This window comes from Rhincodon typus, chromosome 17 (assembly GCF_021869965.1).
Source record: "Rhincodon typus isolate 14 chromosome 17, sRhiTyp1.1, whole genome shotgun sequence".
Taxonomy (NCBI): Eukaryota; Metazoa; Chordata; class Chondrichthyes; order Orectolobiformes; family Rhincodontidae; genus Rhincodon; species Rhincodon typus.
Window position 1 is genome coordinate 3,448,850 of NC_063348.1, and position 15,330 is coordinate 3,464,179.

General features: G+C 42.3%; 1 protein-coding gene across 1 annotated transcript in view; it reads left to right on the forward strand.

Annotated features, from left to right (window-relative positions):
* The window catches only part of LOC109924216 (mucin-5B-like), a 123,435-nt gene that overhangs the window by 89,412 nt on the left and 18,693 nt on the right, over positions 1-15,330 (forward strand). The window contains exons 31-37 of the mRNA XM_048607281.1: positions 386-601; positions 1,052-1,267; positions 1,709-1,924; positions 3,699-3,886; positions 12,279-12,453; positions 14,394-14,425; positions 14,532-14,709. Of these exons, the coding sequence (XP_048463238.1) occupies positions 386-601; positions 1,052-1,267; positions 1,709-1,924; positions 3,699-3,886; positions 12,279-12,453; positions 14,394-14,425; positions 14,532-14,709 (1,221 nt within the window). The remainder of the gene's footprint in view (positions 1-385; positions 602-1,051; positions 1,268-1,708; positions 1,925-3,698; positions 3,887-12,278; positions 12,454-14,393; positions 14,426-14,531; positions 14,710-15,330) is intronic.

The window sequence follows — 15,330 nt, forward strand, 5'->3', positions numbered from 1 at the left end:
GGTAAAGATCGAGCACCCCGGATTGCTGATGTTTGAAATCTGAAATCCGCAGTGAATTTGGTCGAAAGCCTCAGCATGGATTCTGGCAGTGCTTGTGGAGAGAAAATGCAGAATCAGTGATTTCAGAGCAGGGTCTCAGAGCTGTGCCTTTGGTTGACACTTTTTTGACAATAGCAACAGAATGAACGTGGTAGCTTCTGATGGATAATTTTTGTGCTAAAAGGGGTGGTTGGAATTTACTTGTCCTTTTGCATATCTTCACGGTGCAGTTTCCAGATAAGGAACCACTGTCGTCTATATGTTGAGTTGAAGCCTATGAGGATGTCTGAGTGACGATATGTGATGAGATGCTTGCAAATTAATTTTTGTGACTTTTGTTTTCCAGGGCAGGCAGTGGTAACTTCCGTGGGTAAATCAGACCTGTGTAATTTCACTCTCTGTACCAAGAGTTGCGAGACTATAAAGTACACAGGCAAATGTCAAACCACCACAGCACCTACCACCACTCCATCCGAAAGTGCAACAACAGTTACAGTAACTCCCAGCTCCACAGAAACAACAAGATGCTCTTGTCACGTGAATGGCCAAGCATTATCACCTGGTAAGTTTATCAGTTGAAAGGAAATCTGATACCATGATGGGTGGCACATGTTGTCTGCGAAAGATCAAAATCCCCGTACTGCCGACGTTGCAAATCTGAAATCAAAAGTGAATTTGCAGTAAACTATCAACAGGGAGTCTGGCAGGATATGGGGAGAGGAAGTGCAGAGTTCGTGATGGCCTTGCAGGGTCTTGGAGCTGTCTGCACATTTTCTGTGATGGACACCTCTTTGGCAATTCCAACACGGTGAACGTGATAGGATCTGATGAGTTATTTTACTACTAAAATAACTGGTTAGAATTTACTTGTCCATTCCCATAACTTCAAGGTCCAGTCTTCCGAACAGCAGACACTGACATCTATATATTGAGACAAAAGTCAATTGACTGATTGAGTGAGGACATTTGATGAGATGCTTGCACATTAATTTTTGTGACTTTTGTTTTCCAGGGCAGGCAGTGGTAACTTCCGTGGGTAAATCAGACCTGTGTAATTTCACTCTCTGTGCCATGAGTTGCGAGATTATAAATTACACAGGCAAATGTCAAACCACCACAGCACCTACCACCACTCCATCCGAAACTGCGACAACAGTAACAGTAACTCCCAGCTCCACAGAAACAACAAGATGCTCTTGTCACGTGAATGGCCACGCATTATCACCTGGTAAGTTTATCAGTTGAAAGGAAATCTGATACCATGAAGAGTGGCACATGGTGTCTGGGAAAGTTCGAGCACCCCGGACTGCTGATGTTTGAAATCTGAAATCAGCAGTGAATTTGGTCGAAAACCTGAGCATGGATTCTGGCAGTGCTTGTGGAGAGAAAATGCAGAGTCAGTGATTTCAGAGCAGGGTCTCAGAGCTATGCCTTTGGTTGACGCTTCGTTGACAGTCGCAACAGAATGATTGTGATAGGTTCTGATGGATAATTTTTGTTCTTAACGAGGTGGTTAGAATTTACTTGTACTTTCGTGTAACTTCCAGGTGCAGTTTCCACATAAGGAGCCACTGTCTTCTACATATTGAGTTGAAGTCGATGAGGGTGTCTGAGTGACGACGTACGATGAGTTGCCAGTAACATTATTTTCCTGACTTTTGTCTTCCAGGGCAGGCAGTGGTCACTTCCGTGGGTAAATCAGACCTGTGTAATTTCACGCTCTGTACCAAGAGTTGCGAGATTATAAAGTACACAGGCAAATGTCAAACCACCACAGCACCTGCCACCACTCCATCCGAAAGTGCAACAACTGTAACAGTAACTCCCAGCTCCACAGAAACAACGAGGTGCTTTTGCGATGTGAATGGACGGACCTTCTCTCCTGGTAATTTTGTTAATTAATTGAATCTCCAGCCATTTTGTCATATTTAACCGTTTGGCAATGTACATTTTGCAATGTGACAAGTAGAAATTGGAATTGGACTCGCGGGTAGATATGAAGTTAAGATGCCCTTTGGTGTGGTTGCCTTTATTGGTCATTTCATTGTGTATGGGCATTGGGAGGTCATTTTGCTGCTGTGGTTGACCTTGGGTCAGCCACTGTTTGAGTATTGTGTGTAATTCTGGTCTTCCAGCTTTGGGAATATGTTGTGAAACTCGAACTGTTTCAGAAAATATTTCCAAGGATGTTGCCAGCGTTGGAGGGTATGAGCTCTTGGAGATGCTGAATAGTTTGGCGCTTTTTTCCCTGTTGCATCAGAGGCTGACGGATGGCCTAATCAAGCTTTATAAAAGTACGAAGGCCATGGATAAGAGAAATAGACAAGATCTTCTCCCTGAGGGTGGAGGAGTCCAAAAATAGAGTGCATATGTTTAAGCTGACAGGGGTAAGATATAAAAGGGAACTAAGGGGCAACTTTTTCACACAGAGGGTGGTGCATCTTTGGAATGAGCTGCCAGACGAAGTGGTGTAGCCTGTATGATTGCTTGATTTAAAATGCATCTGGACGTGTATATGATTTGGAAATCTTTGGAGGGACATGGCCCAAATGCGACAAATGGGACTACATTTTTTTCGGATACGTGGTCAGCATGGACAAATTGGACCGAAGGGTCTGTTTCTATGCTGCATATAACTCTGACTCTAAATATGACTAAAGCAGGTCTGTAATGACTTTTCTCAATTTCTTCATTTCAGAAACTGTGTTCTCTTCGCATGACTTGATTCTCTTCTTCAAGTTTTGTTATTTTTAGGTTCAAGCTACTTTTGTGTTTTCACTGTTTCGCGAAACTGGACATGCTCAGTGAAAAACATTGTCAACTGCACTGTAATCTCTGTCTGATTTGGGGTTGGTTTCCTTCAGATTGAGAGTCTTAAAGCAGTTTTTTATCTGAAGTGCAGCAACAAATCATTCTGTAAATATTGCAGATCTTGTTTCTGTTCTTCATCTTTTTATGTTGTCCTTTGCATTCTTCTTTCAATTTCAGAACCTACCATCTGCATATTCTCACCAAAAGTAGACTGTCTGTTTAGGTCTGTCAAGATCCATCTTCTTAAATTCTCTGACACTGATAATGGGTCAGTCAAAGGATGTCTGCAATTCTGAATTCTCACTTCCCTTCTTATTGAGGAGAGAAGCGCTTATCACATATCTTCAATGAGATGTACAACTTGCATGGCTATTTAAAGTTCCCTGTTGACAGATTGGCAGATGGTGACTGGAGATAACACTGGGCACTATGGCTGCAGGCATCATTGCTGACACTTGCCCACCTGCTGTCTCATTTTGCACAGAGGTGCAGTGATATCAGCCAACCCAACTAGCCGTGCATGTGCCTCTCAGTCACCAACTAATGAGGTAGGTTTTCCTCGCCAGAAGGGGACAGAAGACTCATTTTGTTTTACTTAGAGCCTGCCAACGATTGAATGGCTACAGCGTAAGTCAGAGAGGTCAGGCTCAGTCCAAACATTTCAGTGGGGAAGGGTGGGGTGAAATCCCAGCAGCATATCTGAATTTTTGGTGCAAACCTACAACCTAAGATTCTATTATGAAATGATAAGATGCATGGTGTCACAGTACACCTTAAAATCAAAACTGCAAATTAATGTAACCATTCAAAACTGTCAACTTGAGATTTCAATTTTATCTTCCTTCTAGGGGAGATTGTATATCATTCCCGAGACAAAGAAGGCTGGTGTTTTTATGCATTATGTTCAGAAAACTGTCGTATTGTGAAGTACATGGAACCATGTGGAAAACCCACATCATCCCTGCCAACTATGGAGTCACCCACACCAACAACAATGCCACCAGGAGGTTGCTCAGCTCTGCACCCTCCAAGAGCCGTAAGTAATGGTGGTGTTAATCACAATCACCCATGTCTTAACATGTGTCTTGTGGAAATATGTTAGGAAAACAAGATCTTTATTCCCAAGTTTATAGGTGTGAGGCTAGAAAAGCACAGCAGGTCAGACAGCATCTGAGGAGCAGGAAAGCCAATGTTTCAGGCTGAACCCCATTGTCAGGACTGGAGAGGGGGAGGGGAGCCCAGAAATAAATAGAGGGAGAGGGTGGGGTTGGCGTAAGTGTAGGAGATGTGGTGATAGGTGGATGCAGGTAGAGTGTATTACGATTAGTCAGTGGGAAGAGTGGAGTGGGTAGGTGAGTAGGAAGATGGACAGATTAGGTCAGGTCAGGGAGGTAGGGAGGAGGAGGGTTACGGCGAGATGTGGGATAAGGCTGGGGGTGGAGAGATTTTGAAGCTGATGAAGTCAATATTGAGGCCACAGGGCTGTAAGCTCCCAAGCTGAAATATCAGGTGTTATCCCTGCAGCGCAAGAATTCACTTTTAGCCTGTTATTCAAGTCAGTGAGTGATTGAGGAGTATTAACTTTTCAAGAACCATTGAAATGTATCTCAGCTACATGTGTCTCCTGTGTACACTGCCATAATTGTGTAGCAAATGGGAAAAAGCAAGACAGTAGGAGCGGTGCACACATCTTCTTTCATCAGGAACACCACGCAACCAACAAAATTCTGCCCTCAGAGGGAATGGATGCACTCCAGAACCCTGTTCAGACCTGCATCTTTTATCATAAGTTTGGTATTTCCATTGCTTCTAAAACAATTATCTACTCTACCATCACCTTAATAATCCATTCTTAAAACCTTGTCACATATCAGTCATCACCTTGACCTATCATAAATTTCAGTTAATTCAGACATCAGTAAACTCAAATCAGTCCTCTGCTACACAGGTTTCCATACAGAACAATATCCCAGACACCCCCATCACCATCCCTCGTTATGGCCTGTCCCATGGGCAGGACAGATGCAGCAGAGATGGTGACACAGTTGTATACAGTTGGGAGGAAGTTGCCCTGGGAGTGCTCATCATTGATTCCAGATCCCATAAAGTCTCAAACCTCCTGCTGATTATTACGTACCAACACCACTATTAATCGAGTTGGTCGAGCCCTAAAGGAGACAGCTAGTCGACTGGGTCTGCGGCACATAGTGAGGGAAATCCATACTTGACCTCATCCTCACTAGCCTGCCTGCCACAGATGCATCTGGCTATGACAGAATCAGTCAGAATGAGCACCGCAAAATCCTTGTGCAGTCAAAGTCCCGTCTTCACAGTAAGGATACCCTCCACCATGTTATGTGACACTACCTCCACATTTCATGGCACAGACTTTGAATATATCTAGTAGTTCAAGACAATGAGGGGCTGTGGACCATCTAAAGGTTTTGTATCTTAATATGTGGAGCATTCACAGTAATATAGTTGAATTAATGGTGCAGATAAATAGAAATGGTTATGATATAGTTGCAGTTGCGACACACGTCTGCAGGATGACCAAGGATGGGAACGAAACATCCATGATGTAGAATCTGTATGGGTAGAGATAAGAAACACCAAGGGTTAGAAAACATTATTGGGTGTTGACTATATGCCCCCAAACAGTGGTGGAGATGTAAGGGAGGGCATTAAGCAAGAAATTGTAAATGCATGCAATATAGGTACAACTGTATTCATGGGTGACTTCAATTTGCAAATAGATTGCATAAACCAAACTAGTAAAGGTATCATGGAGGAGAATTTTCTGGAATGTGTTCGTGATTCTTCTTTTAGAATAATACATTGAGGAACCAACCACAGAACAGGTTATTCTAGGTTGGGTACAATGCAATGAGAAAGGATAATTAACAGTCTTGTTGTGCAGAGTCCTGTGTGGAAGAGTGACCATAAGATGGTAAAATTCTTCATTAAGATGGAGAGTAATGTCATCAAATCTGAAACTAGGGTCATGACTCTAAATAAAGGGAACTATGAGGACATGCAGCATGAATTGGGAAGGATGTATTGAGAAATGTTACTGAAGGGGTAGACAGTTGATTGGCAATGGTTCATAATAAAGAACATGTGCATGAATTCCAACAACTGTTCATTCCTGACTGGTGCTAAAATAAAAGAGGAAAGGCAGCTTAACCATGACTTACAACAGTAATTAGGGATACTATTAGATCCAAAGAGGAGACATAAACTTGTCAGGAAAAAGCCGCCAACTTGAGTGTTAGGAGCATTTTAGGATTCAGCAAAAGACGATAAGAAGTTTGATCAAGATGAGGAAGATATGAGCCCTATTTTACCATGCACTTCCAAGTACTCCACTATCTCATCTTTAATACTGGACTCTCAAATCTTACCAACAACTCAGGTCACGCTAACTGGCCTTTAGTTTCCTGTCTTCTACCTCCTTCCCTTCTCACACAAATTCTATGCCTTCCGACTCTACATCACATCTTGCTATTAATTTCATTTTATTTCTTACTAGCAAGGCAATCCCTCTCCCTCTGCCCATCTGCCTGTCCTTTCAGTAGGACATGTATCCTCGGATATTTAATTCCTAGTCCTGATCCCCTTGCAGCCATGTCTCTGTGATACCAATAGCATCATACTTGCCTGTTTGAATCTTTGCTACAAGCTTATTTACCTTGTTTCATATACTGTGTGCATTTAAGTACAACACACACAGTCCTACATTGACTGCCCTCCTGCTCATAGTTGTCCCCTTATCTGCTTTGCCTGAAGTTAGATTCCTGACCGTGCTCTCTGTCCAATAACTTGTTCTAGAAACTTTTACCTCTGCTGAGCCCTCCTCCCAACTTTAACTTTTTCCTTAATTTTCCATGCATCTGAACTCATCCACAATTTATTTTAAAGCCCTATCGACAGCCCCAGTTACGCAATTTGCAAGGACTTTGATCCCAGCATGATTCAGATGGAGCCAGTCCCATCGAAACAGCTCCCTCCTTTCTCAGTGCTGAAGCCAATGTCCCATTAATTCAAACCTGTTTCTCCCACATCAACCTTTGAGCCATGCATTTACCTCTTTAATCGTACTGATCATATACCAATTTGCTCGTGGCTCAGGTAGTAGTCCAGAGATTGTTACCTTTTTGATTCTGCTTCTTACTTTTGTCTTTAACTGCTCATATTCCCTCAGCAGACCCTCTTTTCTTTTGCTACCTATATTGTTGATATCTATGTGGACCACGACAACTGGATCTTTCCCCTCCCACTCCAAGTTCCTCTGCGGCCCAGATGAGATATCCTGAAGCTGGGCACCAGGCAGGCAACACAGCCTTCGGGATTCTCGATCTTGGCTACAGAGATACAGTGTCTATTCTCCTGACTATAGTATCCCCAGTTAGAACTACATTTCTCTTTTCTCCCCCTTCTTGAAAGGCCCCTGTACCACAGTGCTATGGCCAGTTTGCTCATCGTCCCTACAGCCCCCCACTTTCATCCACACAGGGAGCAAGAATCTCAAACCTTTTCGACAGGCTCAAGGGGTGAGTCTCCTCCAGCACAACTGCCTGGATACCCGACATGTGTTGCTGGTAGTCATTCCCTCCTGTCCCTGACCACTGACCAAATTTGAGGTTGTTAATCTAAGGGGTGTGACTGCCTCCTGAAATGCAGCATCCAGGTAACTCTCCCCTTCCCTGATGTGTTGCAGTGTTGGGAGCTCAGACTCCAGCTTATCAACTCTGGGCTGGAGATCATCAAGCAACCAACATTTGCTACAGATGTGGTCATTATGAAACACAAGGGGGTCCATCAGCTCCCACATCATGTGTTTACAACACATCACCTTGTCTATTTTAATGACTTAGTTTTTAATTTGATTTTTTTTTTAAATTGTACTTGTCTTTTAGTTTGTAGCCTGAAAATATTTCCCATTATTTACTTTCAGTCAAATTAGTAGCTATCACCAACCAATGAATTTAAGGTTTACCTGTGATGTCACTTTTGTGCTGGACCCCTGATCCTGGGCTCTAATTATCCTGTCAAAAAAGCTTTGGAGAGATACCAGCAAACTCATAAAACCATAATTAAAACATTTTACAGATAGTTCTCCTATCACACAATAGTTGTGTTCTTGCATGAAGTTGTGCTATAGAAAATCGCGCTGTAGAAAATAGCATTGAAAGAGCAACCTTCTACCACTCCCCCTCTGTCTCCTACCTTCAAGCCAATTTTGTATCCAATTGTCTAGCTCCCCCGGATCCCATGTGATCCAGCCTTAATACCCAGTCTACCATTGCAGAACCTTGTTGAACACATGCTGAAGTCCATGTAGACAACATCTACCACTTTGCCTTCATCAATCTTCTTTATCACCTCTTCAAAAATACTCAATCAAGTTAGTGAGACATGATTTCCCATGCACAAAGCCATGTTGACCATCCCTAATCAGTCCTTACCTTTCCAAATTAATGTAGATCCTATCCCTCAGAATTCCCTCCAACAACTTAGCCACCACTGACATAAGGCTCACTGGTCTACAGTTCTCTGGCTTTTCCTTACAGCCTTTTTTTAAGTAATAAATAATGGCACCATTTGACCACCCTCCAGACTTCACTTGTACCTCACCTGTGGCTGTCAATGATACAAATATCTCAGCAAGGGGACTAGCAATTTCTTCCCTAGCTTCCCACAAAGTTCTAGGAAATATCTGATCAGGTCCCAGGGATTTATTTATCTTTAAGTGTTTTAAGACCTCTGGCACTTCCTCTTCTGTGATATGAGCTCTTTTTTTCCCCCAAGTTCCCTAGCTTCCGTGTCATGATGTGAAATATTCATTCAGTATTCACCCATCTCTTGTGGTTCCACACATGATCTTTATGGGGGTCTAATCTCTCCCCAGTTACTCTTTTTCCCTTACTATACTTGTAGAATTTCTTTGGATTTTCCTTAACTCTATTTGCGAAAGCTGTCTCAAGTCTCCTTTTAGCCCTCCTGATTTCGCTCTTAAGTATACTCCTACTGTCCTTATACTACCCAAGGAATCCACTCGACCCCAGCTGTCTATACCTGCCATGTGCCTCCTTCTTTTTCTTGACCACAGACTCAATTTCTCTAGTCATCTAGTATTCCCTATACTTACCAGCCTTGCCCTTCACACTAACGGGAACATGCTGTGTCTGAACTCTCATTATCTCATTTTTAAAGACCCCCCCTACTTTCTAACCATCCCTTTACCTGCAAACAGCCTCCTCCAAACAATTTTTGAAATTTCCTATCTAATACCATCAAAATTGGCTTCACTCCAATTTAGAACTTTAACTTCTTGATCAATTAAATCATTTTCCATAACTATTTTAAAACTAATAGAATTTTGATCACTTGCTCCAATGTGCTCCCCCATTGACACCTCAGTCACTTGCCCTGCCTTATTTCCCAACAGAAGGTCAAGTATAGCTCCTTCTGTATTCCGTCCATATATTGAGTAAGAAAGTTTTTTGTACACACATAACAAATTCCTCTCTATACAAGCCTTTAATGCTATGGCAGTCCCAGTCTATGTTTGGAAAGTTAAAATCCCCTACCGTTACAACTCTGTTATTCTTATAGATATCTGAGATCTCCTTACACATTTGCTTCTCAATTTCCTGCTGACTATAGGGGGATCTATAACACAATCTCAACAAGGCGATAATCCCTTTCTTAATTCTCAGTTCCATCCATATAACTTCACTGGATGATCTGCCAGGAATATCCTCCCTAAGTACAGCCGTAACTCTTACCAATTTTTATAGATGCACCATAGAAAACATTCTATCTGGATGCATCATAGCTTGGTATGGCAACTGCGTTGCCCAGGATTGTAAGAAACAACAGAGAGTTGTGAACACAGCCCAGTCCATCACACAAGCCAACCTTCCACCTATTGACTCCATTTATACTTCCTGCTGCCTCAGAAAGGCAACCAACATCATCAAAGACCCCTCCAATCCCAGTCATAATCTGTTCCAACCTCTTCTGTCAGGCAGAAGATACAAAAGCTTATACAACAGATTCAGGAATAACTTCTTTCCCACAGTTATTAGACTTATGAATGGACCTTTCAAAAGTTAAATTTAATGTTGACCTTGCTCTTTCTGCACCTTCTCTCTGCAGTCACAATATTATATTCCTTGCTGTGTTCTATTACCCTTATGCATTTGTATGGATCTGCCTGTACTACACGCAAAACAAAACTTTTCACTGTACCTAGGTACGTGTTACCGTAATAAATCAAATCAAATAATAAATCAGAACGATGTTATCTCCACTTCCCCTCCTCTCTTGCCCCCCCCTTTTCTATGCTTTCTACAGCATCTGTACTCCAGATCATTTTGCTACCAGTCCTGTCCATCCCAGAGCCACGTTTCTGTGATAGCTATGTTATTGCTGTTCCATGTTCTTAACCATGTCCTAAGTTCATCTGCCTTACCTGTCAGGCCTCTTGAATTGAAGTGAATGCAGTTTATTTTCAGTCTTATCTTGTTGTCTGCCAAGCTCTTGTCTGCATCAACTATTTGACTTGCATCCCTTATCTACTGTACCAGCCTCAAGCTTGTTCTCTTTTTTCACTATCGCTTTAGCTCTCCCACCACCCACAACACCCCCCCACCACCACCTCCCTGGCTTCCCCCACCCAACCCCCCACCCCCGCCCGACCCCTTACTAGTTTAAAGCCTCTTAATTAACACTAGCAAATCTCCCTGCAAGGATATTGGTCCCCTTCTAACTCAGGTGTAACCCATCCCCTTTGTACAGGTCATTTCTACCCCGAAGAGATCTCAATGGTCCAAAAGTGCCCCCTGCACCAGCTCCTCAGTCATGCACTCGTCTGCTCTATCCTCCTATTCCTACTCTCACTAGCACATGGCACTGGTAGTAGTCCAGACATCACTATCCTCAAGGACCTACATTTTAACTTCCTGCCTAGTTTCCTATATTCTCTCTGCAGAAACTAATTCCCTTCCCTCCCTACGTCATTGGTACCAAATTGCACAACGACCTCCTGCTGGTCATTCTCCCCTTTCAGAATATCCTGCACCCTCTCCAAGATATCCTTGATCCTGGCACCAGGGAGGCAACACACCATCCTGATATCTCGCTGACAGCTGGAGAAACATCTGTCTCTGTCCCAAACTAGAGAATCCCTTACTACAATCGATCACTTGGAACCTAACATATCCCTCATTACAGTAGAGCCAGTCACAGTACCAGAAACCTGGCTATCAGTCCTATACTCCCTGAGTGGCCATTCCCCGCTATGGTATCCAAAACAGCATACCTGTTTGGGATGGGAAAAGCCACAGGAGTTTCCTGCACTAACTGGCTACCTTTTCTACCATTCCTAGTGGTGACCCAGTTACCTGACTGTATCTGTGGTATCTCCACTTTTCTGAAACTGCCATTGCTCACACCCCCTCGCTCTTGTTAACTCCTCATTGCCTCTAACTGCCCCTCCAACTGATCCTTGTGGTCTGTCAGGATTTGCAACCAAACACACTTCCTGCAGATATAATCTGCAGAAAAATTCAAATTCTTCCTGATCACCCACATCTGACAGAAAGAGCACATCACCCTACTAAAAATCATTTCTGCCCCCACTTTAACAATCTACAGACCCAGAAATAACCTAAAAACAAACACAACACACTTTGCTCAAAAATGCTGCGTTAGCACAGTCTTAATGCTCAGAAACGCTGCTCTAGGATAATAATAACAATCCTTTATATTAAAACACAATCAAGAGACAGATCTCAGTATAAGTATAATAAAAAGAATGCTCTCACCTTACACACTATTATAGATTTGCAAATAAAAACCAATTAAGAAGTTCAAGTCTTAAAATCAAACACTAGCTGATCAGGGTCAAAAACCTCAAAAAGGTTGTCCACTTCTGTATTTTCAGACAGTGATTTTTTTTTTTGAAATCACTGATATGCCTTGAGGTCTCTGCAGCTGCACGAGAAGCTGGATATTAGACCTCCCATGTCAGCTATGATATTGCACTGCTTCTAACTCTGACAACTGTAAAACTACACTTGTTAGCTGCTTCACAAAATGCTGATCTTATGCAATTCTTCAGTCTCTGACCTTGCCAAGCGGTCACTCTCCCAAAACACTCTCTCCTTCCTCCCTTTTAATGTACTTTTGTTATGATTTTCTTTACAGTTCCAAAAACAATGCAAAACTTACAAACACAGCCATTTCTGCCCCAAGGAAGTGAGTAAATCCAACTAAGCACTGAAAAACTCTCAAAACCAAGAGCAGCTCTAACAGCCACGATCCTCTCCTGAGTCCTGGACTCCTCCCTCTCTGGCTACAGGAATTCTGTAATGCTTCTAAAAATTGATGTATTTTTCTTTTCTCCCCACAAACCACAGGTGAATGAAACTTGGAAGCTTGGAAATTGTACAGTGGGAATCTGTACAGGAAACAACAACGTTTCTGTGGTTCCAGTGAAGTGTCCACCCGTTAATCCAGTTACATGTCAAAATGGACGGCAACCCAAAAGAGTTTACGATCAGTCTGGCTGTTGTTATCAGTATAAATGTGACTGTAAGTATTGGAGGCAGATCTACATTGTAGATTTTATATCACTATTTAATTTTGGCAGAGGTGAAGGCTGCACATTAAAGCAGTAACATGTGGTTCGCTGCTCAACAGCAAAAATTGCCTGTCTTGCAATGCAACATCCCTAATATTTTGTAAGACATGAAGAAAAAGTTATCATGCCATATCACTGATAACTAGCTCATGTAATTCCTATATTTAGGGAGTGCGACATTACACATCCAGGGAATAATAGATCAATCAGACTAACTTCAGTGGTAGAGAAATTAGCAAAATTCTTATGAAAGGAGACAGCAAGAGGACATGTAAATATGAGAAATATTATAAAGAATGGCCAGTGTGGATTGCGAAAGGGAAAATCTCACTTGACTGACCTTATTGAGTTGTTTGAGGCGTAACAGAGACAATGGTAATGCAGTAACCACAGTATCTTTGATGGCTGCTGGCTGGGTATAGCAAGTAGCGCTACAAGGTGGGAGGCCTTCACAGTGTAAACCTCAGTAACCATCCACCTGGAAAGCCTTGCACAGTCTTGCACAGCACTGGTTCCCTGACATGACAAGTAAATCTGTCTTCAGTGTTAGAGATTACACAGTTTTTCCCTTTCTGGGAAGATGATAGGGATGGCAAGAAGGAGAAATATTGGAACAAGTCAGCCGGGGATGAGCTTCTGTTTAGGGCTGACTTGTTCCAATATTTCTCCTTCTTGCCACCTCAGCAATTAAGTGCTGGGCAAGAAAGTCTACTGGGATCTTTCTCAATTGGCGAGGAATTAAGTCTTTAAACATGCAACTAATGGACATTTAAAGGTCTCAACCCACAACCTCCCCATCATCTGCCCCTCTGGTTGGCAAAAAGGGTGGTTGGTTTTTTGACTGGGAAACCATGGCGACCTGTCCATTGGATTGGGCAGCGGCCCCAGTTGCTCCATCTAGCACAGTCATAGAGCCATAGAGTTATACAGCATAGAAACAAATCCTTTAGTTCAACTCATCTGCACTGACCACATATTCTAAACTGATCTTAGTCCATTTGCCAGCATTCAGCCCATGTCCCTCTTAAACCCTTCCTATTCAAATACCCATCCAGATGTCTTTCAAATATTGTACCTGTCCCTGCCACCTCTGGCAGCTTGTTCTATACATGCACTACCTTCTGCATGAAAAGGTTGCCCTCCAAGTCCCTTTTTAAATCTTTCCCCTCTTATGTTAAACCTATGCTCCTCTAGTTTTGGACTCTCCTACCCTGGGAAAAAGTCCTTGGCTATTCACCCTATGCATACGCCTCTTGATTTTATAAACCTCTATAAGGTCACATCTCAGCTTCCGACACAAGTGGTTGGTCTCTGAATGCCAAACCTCTGCTCTTGCTTCTGATGTGCCTCCCTCTGTGGCCCCCATCCCTTGACAAGAAGAAACAAAAGATTTACCTTCTTACCACCCAATCCCCTGAGCAGTCATCTGGAAACATTGGATGCTAGGATGCAGGAGCCAACAACCTGTGATTGGCTGGAAACTATAGCCCTGGGTCACCAGTGTTGAGACCTGTGATAGGGGAAGATACTCTCTGTCTCTTGCCTGTCAGCCCTTAATGAGTGGATTGATAGGTAATTGGGTGAGTTATCTTACCAGTGGGGATGTCATGTTAGTCACCACCTAACATGCTCAATCCCACATTTTTTTAAAAAATGGAAAAATTCCACCCTTTTGCCTTCCATGCCTTGAATCCCTTTGTCCCTTATTCTGTTCCCCTCACAGCCCGGACTCTGTCTTTACATCTTCTGATTAGTAATCACTTATTCTTGTTCACACCTCTTTTAATGAGTTTTATATTTTCTTTCTCTCTATTGAATATTTAGTATTTAATGACCTTTGATGCTGCAGCAGTTTATAAAACATTATTTGTTATCTGTTTTAATCTAATAGATTGTATAGCACCTGATGGAAAACCAATACAGGTAAGTTCTTTAGTTGAGCAGATGGTATCTGTCACTACATTTAGCATTCATTTCAGCTTTAGCTTGCATGTAAATTTCCTAACACATCTTTGTGCATTTTTGACAGGTTGGTGAAACATGGCAACATAATTGTCAAGACTGTTCCTGCGACAATGCAACGTTGAGCATTGTTTGCAAACCCCACAAATGCTCACTCGAACCACCAGTGGTATGCAAAGGCCAAGGTTTTGTGCCAGTAGTCAAAAGAAATGAAAGTGATCCATGCTGTCCTGTGACTAAGTGTGGTAAGTGAGGCATGTGGATAATTATGCTCTGTACCAATATTTCATTGTATAGCTGTAGGATGAGATACTCCAGTACCAAAAATGGCACCAAATATATATTCATACATTTGCCTATTTGACCTAGAAATAGGTTTTGTTTATTTGTGTAATGATTTTAAAACTGTTTATGAAATTAATTTAATACTTATGTCCCGGCAACAAAAACCAGCTAGGATATTGTACAGGACAATAGTTGGAATATCATATGAAATGGCTGTCAAAGTTGTATAATCCCACCTTTTCATCAGTTTTGAGGTAATCAGGAATCATTAAGCACACCCTGCTGGTTGCACCTTAATGCGAAAATTATTTTCTTTCAATATATCCAAAAAGGGTTTTGATAAATAAGCAATGTAATTGCCGCAGTTCCCACATCATTCCAGAGATTTCTCTTTCAGCAGTTATTGTTGATTGAGCTCAAGCTCGTCTGTAACTAGGCATCCAATGCTGCTTGAAAAGCAGTTGTGTAAATCACACTTAGAATGGGTTTCAGGTTACTTGGTTTAAACGGTGCAGCAATCCTTCAAAAACACTTAGTTTTTAAAACAACAAGGTGCAGGGCTGGATGAACACAGCAGGCCA